Source organism: Sinocyclocheilus anshuiensis, unplaced genomic scaffold (assembly GCF_001515605.1).
Source record: "Sinocyclocheilus anshuiensis isolate Anshui unplaced genomic scaffold, SAMN03320099.WGS_v1.1 scaffold491, whole genome shotgun sequence".
Lineage (NCBI taxonomy): Eukaryota > Metazoa > Chordata > Actinopteri > Cypriniformes > Cyprinidae > Sinocyclocheilus > Sinocyclocheilus anshuiensis.
The window spans coordinates 566,115-575,853 of NW_015551041.1; the positions used below are offsets into that span (position 1 = coordinate 566,115).

General features: G+C 34.2%; 1 protein-coding gene across 3 annotated transcripts in view; it reads left to right on the forward strand.

The window, feature by feature from the left end:
• Positions 1-2,660: 2,660 nt before the first annotated feature.
• LOC107661504 (cation channel sperm-associated protein 2-like) overlaps positions 2,661-9,739 on the forward strand; it is an 11,933-nt gene continuing 4,854 nt past the window's right edge. For 2 of the 3 annotated variants that reach the window (XM_016451118.1, XM_016451119.1), the window contains exons 1-8: positions 2,661-3,130; positions 5,218-5,388; positions 5,504-5,572; positions 5,678-5,850; positions 7,758-7,919; positions 7,999-8,123; positions 8,211-8,386; positions 8,668-8,764. In XM_016451118.1, coding sequence (XP_016306604.1) covers positions 2,929-3,130; positions 5,218-5,388; positions 5,504-5,572; positions 5,678-5,850; positions 7,758-7,919; positions 7,999-8,123; positions 8,211-8,386; positions 8,668-8,764 — 1,175 coding nt within the window. In that variant the 5' untranslated portion in view covers positions 2,661-2,928. The remainder of the gene's footprint in view (positions 3,131-5,217; positions 5,389-5,503; positions 5,573-5,677; positions 5,851-7,757; positions 7,920-7,998; positions 8,124-8,210; positions 8,387-8,667; positions 8,765-9,739) is intronic. The other variant, XM_016451120.1, reaches the window with a different exon arrangement.

Consider the following 9,739-nt stretch of genomic DNA (forward strand, 5'->3'; position numbering starts at 1 on the left):
AAGTGTGGCATCTCACTATTGGATTTTCAGCAGCGTCATGCTGTTGCAATCAGCCAATCAGAACTCGGGAAACACACACTTCCGGTGGGGAAATCATCTTTGCAGTTTGCACATTACAAACGGGAGAGTTTTATTATCAAAATCTGAAGGTTTATCCAGACTAGTTTACATCGCGATGGCTATAGATATTCCAAAAAGTATCATTAATGAGATAAATAAATGTATATATCATTTTAGTTGGAAAAATAAACATAATTATTTGAATAACAAAATACTTTGTAATCCACTTAATCAAGGTAGGCTAAATGTACTTGATTTTGAAATATCTAACACTATTTTTAAAATTAAGTGGATACAAAATTATATCCGTTCAAAAGATAAGCTATGGTATTATATCCCTAATATTATTTTTGGAAAAAGTAGGTGGTATTGAATTTCTTCTTAATTGTAATTTTAATATTAGCAAGCTTCCCATAAAACTTTCCAATTTTCACAAACAGGCATTGTTATCATGGATGATTATATACAAACACAATTTTTCCCCTCACAAATGCTTAATCTGGAATAATAAATACATTACACACCAAAATAAGTCTTTTTTTTTAGTTAATTGGTTTGCTGTTGCAATCAGCCAATCAGAACTCGGGAAACACACACTTCCGGTGGGGAAATCATCTTTGCAGTTTGCACATTACAAACGGGAGAGTTTTATTATCAAAATCTGAAGGTTTATCCAGACTAGTTTACATCGCGATGGCTATAGATATTCCAAAAAGTATCATTAATGAGATAAATAAATGTATATATCATTTTAGTTGGAAAAATAAACATAATTATTTGAATAACAAAATACTTTGTAATCCACTTAATCAAGGTAGGCTAAATGTACTTGATTTTGAAATATCTAACACTATTTTTAAAATTAAGTGGATACAAAATTATATCCGTTCAAAAGATAAGCTATGGTATTATATCCCTAATATTATTTTTGAAAAAGTAGGTGGTATTGAATTTCTTCTTAATTGTAATTTTAATATTAGCAAGCTTCCCATAAAACTTTCCAATTTTCACAAACAGGCATTGTTATCATGGATGATTATATACAAACACAATTTTTCCCCTCACAAATGTTTAATCTGGAATAATAAATACATTACACACCAAAATAAACCTTTTTTTTTTAGTTAATTGGTTTAGAGCAAATATTTGGTTGGTTTCTCAACTTTTGAATAGTAGTAATGGTCATGCGCTTACATATTCAGAGTTTTTAGAAAAAATTTCATTTTATATACCTGTTAAGGAGTATATGATGGTAATTAATGCCATTCCTTCAGAACTTAGGAAATTATTAGAAAATGATATAGTCGAAAAAACAAATTTAGACTTCAGTGTTAAACTGGTAGGTATAAATATAAAAGAACAAAAATGTAATAATAATTATATTAGAACGATTTGCCAAATTTCCAGTGTTCCTTTGGCCATTGGTTTTTGGAGATCACAATTTCAAGATGTCAACTGGAAAGAAACCTTTAAGAAGTGAAAAAAACTAATTTTAATCATTTCAGAATAGAAATAGGTCACTACTTGCATACGTTAAAAGAAACAAGAAATAACAAAGCAAAAAAAAACTGTAAATTACTTTAAAGCCTTAAATCTATTCTTTGAATAATTTGTAATTATTTGTACTTGTTTACAGACGTGAGATTTTTTTATTGCTTTTCTTATTAAATTTTTATTTATTTATTTTAAGTATTTGTTTTCATTCAGTTTAAATGTTATTCCCCTTATATGTTCTTTGTTCTAAAAATTGCAATAAAAAAATAAAATAAATAAAATGTACCACAATGTTTGCACATTACAAGGAAAAATAGTTGGCTTTGTTAGTTGTTAAAGTGTACTATGTCTAAACTGTACAATTCAGAAGATTCTAGGTCACTTATCAAATTATCAAATTTGTGAAATGAACTCCAAGAAATGACCATGAACTCCTTGATGTCAGACATGCCATGTGGATCATTCTCAAATCAACTATTTATTTTTTATTTAAAAAAACTCGAATAAAATGCATTTTAATAAAATTTGATTAGTGCTCTCAGAATTCACAATAATTATTCAGCAATTATGCTAGGCTATGTGTATTTTTTTCTTTTTTCCAGCTATTTACAATCAGAACTAGCAATGATACATTCGTGAATGAATCACTGTTCATCTAATAGAGCAATTCAGTTCGATTCATTCGATTCATTCACACTGAATCGTTTGCAGCGGTTTCTCATACTCAAAAGGGGGGACACTTAAAAAACAGAAGAAAATCTTTGTGTTTAAATATTTTTATTGAGGAATCCAACATCCCAATACACATTGTGACATACATCTTATGGAAGAAAACCATTGAAGGGAACAAAATTAATTATCTCTTTATTGTGTGTGAAGCTTCTGAACAACTTTGCAGGTAAAGACAATTATATCCATACCCATAACAAGATCTAAATAGTTTTTTTTTTATTATTATTAATTATTCATTGTCTCTTGTCTTTGAGTATTTATTTGTTTAATTTGGACAGGTATGTAGCCTAAGCAAGTAACCAATGTTACTTTATTTTCAGTGTTACAATATTATTTAAATGAAAAATCTCAGAGATAAGAAAGCTATACTTAGAATGAGTCCTTCTGCCCTCTACAGGGTAACGTTATATTGGTCACTGAACGCAACCAAGTTACCTCAGTTTGACAATTTATATTTTAGTAATATCGACCAGCCCGCAATAAATAAATAGATAGATAAATAAATAAACAAACAAACACATAAATAAATGGGTCACTAAAGCGATAACATTCACATCCTTTGACCGTTAAATGTTGTTTGACGTCATGCTCGCTACAAATTAGTGGGTAGAATTTAGTTGTACATTTTGCCACCCATTTACAATGAGCAGTGTCATTAAAGGTCAGGAAAATAAAACCTGTGAGTCAAACCAACATGAGGACAACATTTCCAGTGAGGAAAGCCTTTCTCCGAGAGCGCAGATTATTCGATCAAAACTCATCAACATGGCAGATCTCTGCGATCTTCTCCCGGAGCGCGAGGAGCACAAAGACAAACCACAACACAGCGTCAAGGATGTGACCGGTATGTAATACAAATCATGTTTTAAGTGTTATTAAATTGCAATGTGCTGCAGTCTGAAGCTATATTAGTACGATATATTAGAGTATAAATATATTTTGAACCAGCGAAGCTTTCAACACAATTGTGTCGGGAAAAGGTTCATTACTCGAAGCTTTTTAAAACGGTTTATGCTGTGGCCATCTAGTGGTCATAAAAATAAACAACACCTTCCAAAGTGTTATCCATTACAGCCAGTGGTTTCACATCTGGTTCTACAACTGATTCTTTGTTTTATTATATTGTATATGAATAATGGTCATTGTCAAAGTAATTCATTTGTGTCGGTGTACTGGCACTAAACATAAGTAAAATAAATAAAACATAAATTCATAAATTAAATCTATGATTGGTTTATTTTAACTCTGCCTCAGTCCTTAGACTGTTATTTCATGGCCAAAGTTCATTTTTGAGCTCAATATATAAATTACGATAAATAAATAAAACAATGCTAACACATTATAATGTAATATAATGTAAAGGAAACTGTGCTGAGGTTCGCTTCGTTTGAACCTATGGTTTGAACCATAGACTGTATAAAAACGGGCAAGTTCAAGCTCGAACCGGTGTGCACCGTTTTGCTACGGTTTCCGGTTTGAACGACATGTTTCCTGGAAACGGTGTGCAACGGGGTTTGAGGTGCGTTTTCTCTTGTTTGGTGGGTGTGTCAAACATGTCCGCCCAATCAGCAGCAGCATGTATATAAACCACGCGGTATTAAAGAGACAGCTCGCACAATGTAAATAACATCCAAATAAATTCACAAGAGCAAGTATATTGTTTGCACATGTTTATTTACATTAAAGGCAAAATAACTAAGATATTAAGAGCACATGTATAGATCTGGAACTTCTTTAATCTGTCTAAATATCATTTAGTAATTGCAATGTCTTCTGGTCCATATCCTTTCCTTAGGAAGGTGTGCTAGACACTGATTAATGTAACATAAAAATACTATACATATTTATATATTTTGCTATTGTATGATGGAGTGACGTTTCCTTAAACTTTTCTATACCCCTCTGATTATATAATGGTAAATATTACAATATCATAGCACAACAACAGTGATCAGCAATAATGATAAGCCGAATACTCACAATAAAAATAATAAGGTCATATAGATCATAACAGTCTTGGAGGTAAGAAGTGGATTATCCTTCACCTGAAATGTTTGTCTTTTCATCCTGAAATGCGAGGCAAATGTTGGATCACAATAATTAGGAACCACAGTTTCCACAAATCCCTTCACTGGATTGGGATGTTCTCCTTTATTCTGGACGGCAAGGGCAGTGACTGTAACATCGAGCGTATTTTGCAGTATTAAACACGTATTTATACCGATTTCATCAGGCTCCGAAAATTCTTCAAAAAGAACACAAAGAATGGCCTTCTCAGCTGCCATAGTTGCAACTCTTGCGTCATCAGAACAGGGCGTTCAACGCATCACCGTTTCCGTTTAAAAAACATTTTGCACTGTTTTTGTCGGGGCTGAACGCAGCCCAGGTTTGAACCAGACACTGAAGCAGTCACGTGGTTTTCACTCGAACGAAGCTTCGGATGTCATAGATCACGTGCTTTTCTCAAAACGAATCAAGCTCCGATACAGTGCTTCAATGTGAAATGTCTTGTTGTTTTTTATTCAAGCTTCGAAGCTTCGGTGTTGAACGTAACATCACTATATATTTGCCCTCAGGTAACGAGGTTTTACGGTTTAAACTGACATTGTGTGTGCTTCTTCAAATTTAGAGAATTACTTCTATTTTTACAGATTACTACTATTTAATTATCAGTTGTGAACTGTAAGACATAATGGTAACAGGGTTCACAAGTTAGAATAAGTTAACATAAAAAAGTGATAAAAATGAGTGCACTTAAAAGAGTTCACTTCCTAAGGGGATGAGGATGTCATGATAATGACAAGTTGCCATTATGACAAGCTGATAAATATGATGGTAACAGGGTTCACTTTCAAGGGGTATTACAATATCAGCTGGAAAGAACAAAGAAAATAATGATTAAAACAAATTTTCTTCATATTTGTGTCTTAGATCTGGAGCGATACACCAGTCTGGCGAATGAATATAATCACTTGGTGAGGTTTGAAATCAGTCGCCACAGAAAAGACAGCATTACCCTGGAGCAACGCAGACTGAACCGTGTGCTGAACCGCCATTCCAGATACCCTCCTCTGAATATGTTTACACACTGGATCTTAGAGAGTATCCTTTTATACATAAGAAATCTTGTGTTCCCAAAAAAAGCAAGTTCAAGGCAGCACAGTTTTTAAATTCGAGACTGTCTGAAAGTGTACTCTCCTTAACGTAAATATATTAGGTAGTCTGTTTAAAGCTCTTATGCTTGTCCTTGTCATTTTGAATGTTTCTTTACTATCAGTAGAAGCAGGTGAGAGGTCATTAGCTCACGATTTTTAAGTTGGTCCGTATTATAGGTTAAAGAAGAAGACCAATATGTAAATCACTCATGAGCAATCTCTGTTTGCGTATTCAGAGTTTCATGACTATAAGGATCCAAGCATAGACATCCTTTTGGTGGTTCTACAACTACTGAACTGGTCTATACTACAAGTTTACGTTTTAGAAATCATCCTGAAGTGGCTGGACGATTTCTGGCTGTTTTGGAAAAGTCCATGGAACGTCTTTGATTTTGCTGTGACTCTGATGGTATGAATGCTTAAAAATGAAGCGATATTAATTTAATTTGTGCTTTGTCTTCTTTAGTCTGGGTTACAGTGAGACACTTACAGTGGAAGTGAATTGGGTTGATTTGTAATCCGTAAAATACTCAATAAAAGCTATACTTGTGTTTCAATAATATAGCCACAAGACGCAAACAAGTATCTGTGTTAGTGTAATTTTTGCATGAAAAATTGCTATTATCTTTGTAAAGTTATAGTAAAGTTCCATCGTTTGCAACACTGTCAAACATTAACCCTCCTGTCCTATAGCTTTAAAAAACTATATGCACATTCTCGGGTTAATTTTGACCCACTGAAACGTGAGCTTATGAAACAGTCATAACCTAATATTTTTCAACTAAAACCATATCTGATCAGTAACATCTTATTAATTATTTATTGTGCAAAAATGTCAAAGTTTTGAATGTTACCTTGTTTATTGTTATTTACTACATTTACCTCCTTTTCATTCATTTAAAAAAAAAGAGAAATTCTTTGACATTTTAAATTTGACAAGAATTACAGCAAAACCTCTGTGATGTGGGAAAAAAACGTTTTTTCAATATTCATTGAAATTTTATTTCAATATATCATTATATGAAATTTATAAGAAAAAATAAAATGATAATTACCAGAATTAACTCCGTTAATGACTAATGACTTGTAATTTCAACTTGTAAATCATGCTACTCAAAAACAGTCCCGTTTTCAAACAAAATATATTAATTAGTTAATTAATTGATTAATTTTACTTTAATAAACTTTCACTTTCAGATGAAAAAGATGCTCACCATCTGAATCTGCCATGCTTCATCAATAGGGTGGCAGCAGAGTGAAATGTAGACTTCTCCTCTTTTTTTGTTTTCAAATTTAGACTGTTTGACTCTCCACCCTTTTGGGCTGTAGTTCATTAGATATAGTTTATTTGTTATGTCAGTTACATCTTTGTGCATGCATATTCAAATTTACCAACAAAATTCAATCCTAAAAGTGCATGTGAGATACAGGTAAGAGGCTAAATGTATTTTGCAGAAGTAATTTCAGACAAATCTAAGTAAAAAAAAAATCATGTGTAAAACCACAGTTCACTGAAAGGTGTATGGTGTAGTTTAAAGGACCAAAGGTGTATGGTGTAGTTTAAATTACCAAAGAGTTTCTATATTTTTCTGATTTAAAACTTGACTATTCTGTAGTTACATCGTGTACTAAGACCGACGGAAAATGAAAAGCTGCGATTTTCTAGGCCGATATGGCCTCGAAACGAAACTCTTTGGTCATTTTTGAGCGAGATGCTAACGGTCTAATCAGATTCAATGATCTATGCTAAGCTACAGCTAAAAGTGCTACCGCCAGACCCGGAGATCGGCTGAATGGATTCGAAAACGGTAAAACTCAACTGTTTAACTCTAGGGGAGTTGGAAAATGAGCCTATTTTCAAAAATAGTGGAGTGTTCCTTTAAATGGTTATATCTCTAAAAAAAAAGAAAAAGAAAAAAAAAAGTAAAATACATAATTAAAGTTTTTTTTTCTTGTACTGAAAACTATGGCTTAAGAAACAACTCCTTTATATCTTGGATGGCCTGGGTGAACTGTTCCTTTAAATGAAATATTACTTGAACAGCCTTACAGCTCAAATAAAACCAAAAACAGAAGAATTAATGTGTGCTTTTATAAGATAATAATCCTCACATTTCTGCTTTTAAATCCTCCAAAAATTTACCCCATTCACTTCAATAGTGAGTGCCTCACTGTACCCTCAATTCTGATCATTTAAAAAAGAAAAGAGATGTTGTTTTTTTATCAATCAAACTGTAATCAAGTGCTATCAATTGAAGTACATGTGGTCAACAACCTGACAACATGACACCCCATGTAACATTTTTTTTCTGTTAGCCTGTTCTTCCAGCGATTGTCCCCGAGACCTTCAGAGGTGCGTTAATATCGCAAAAATTTGTGAAACTTCTCGTCCAGTTTCGCGTCCTCCGATGTTTGAAGATCGTTTCCAGATTCCAGGATATTCGTCTTATGTTGCAGATAATCTACCATGCATGTGGGGTATGCAATTATCCATAAGCCTGTACTGTGTAAGAAACAATGTTTCATTAAAACTAACAATGCTAACTACTTTCAACAGACCGTGAAGTTGATATTTCCAGTGTTGGTAATGAGCTTTTTAGTTTTTGCTGTGTTTGGAGTAGTTCTGTTCGAAAAATACACCGACTCCAACATTGAAGGTTTGCTCTACAAGAAGGATTTCAAGTGAGGGCATTTTCATTGTGAGAACTTGAACAGTTTATGAACAAGGTGTGGGTTGTTCTTAATGGATGTGCTTGTCTTCTTTTTTAGAGATTTATCCAGTGCGTTCATCACACTCTTCAGTATTTTTACCTTCGAGCACTGGCTTGATTTACTAAAAGACATTCAGAGAGTTCCAGAGCTAAACCATCAACTCTGTGGATTGTTCATTATGGTGTGGTTTGTTTTTGGAGCCTTGATGACCTGTGTTTTTATGACCCTTATAAGTAAGTATTCTTACAATATATAAAGAAATATTGATTGTTCTAAACCCAGTGATTTTCTTTATTGCATGATACACAAAATTACACCCAGAACAAGGTGAAAATAATTAATTGTGTTTTAGTGACTTTCTGGGTATATTTCTTCCCAAAAATGTTTTCCTCTTTAAAAAAATTCTAACACGAAAAAAAGGTTGTCCAGAAGCCCTACCGACCCTAAACTTTTGAATGGTAGTGTATGTATATTCTTAACTGTAACATTTCATCTGTTTCCTTTATTTCCACAGTTGATGACTTTCAGGAAATTCGTAACAATCTCTCCAAAGAGGTGCAGCAATTGCAAATCCTGCGCAGAGCAGAGATGTTCAAAGCAAGTCATATGGGGTAGGTGAACAAATAATATGTTTTGATATTATTATCACAATTAGATGCATGTAGTTTATGTTGGCTTGTTAAACATATTAAAACAGGGGTGGGCAATATACCGGAAGACACAATTAACTGGTAGAACTTTGTCAACCAGTAGAGATTTTGGACTATTGTTTCTATCACGGTTACACACTCACGTGACATCGCTGTGCTACGTGGTCACTAAAACTTTTCGTTTGCACGCGTTTTCAAGCATTGCGGTTTAAAAACAAGTGATTTTATGCCGTTGAAACGCAATGAGCAGCGAAAGAGAACTAATTTCTCTATATGCACGCACTTTATAGGCCTTGGACGGTTAAATACACACACTTGTGTATGTCAAAATGCCCATCTTTGTAAGTATCCTCATAAACACAGTAATTTAGGTCTTAAGTGCAAGCAAACAGCTGAGAAAGAAAACACATATGTAACAGTATATTGGATCCGGGTAGCTCTTAAAGTGACAGCAGTCTAATGGCGCTTTTCCACTGCGTGGTACGACTCGGCTCGGTACGGCTCAGTACGGCACGGCACTGTTCGGCTCGGCACGGTTTGCGTTTCCACTGCAGTTCAGTACCGCTTTAGAGTGGGCAGGATTATTCACATGTCGTTATAGTTGCGCCGCCTCTACTACCACGACTCCTAAAAAAAACGTTGTCATTCCGCGTCGCCCCATCAAGCTCTCGCTGGATCAGCTCCTCTTCTATCAACGAGAGGAACGTCTGTTCTTCCGCAACAGACAACAAAACTTTTTGGTTGTTAAAAAAGGTGCGCTTGTTCAAAACAGTTGCGTTCGACCCTTCGCTGGCTGTGCTGATTTAAATCTAGCGGTTCTGTTGTGTTTGTGTCGCAAGTTCAGTGAAGCAGGTAGTGACGATTCTCTCCGGCCAATCCGTGATCAGCAGAGTTTACACGTCACGTTTTGGTAACGGTACGGTTCACTTGGAACCC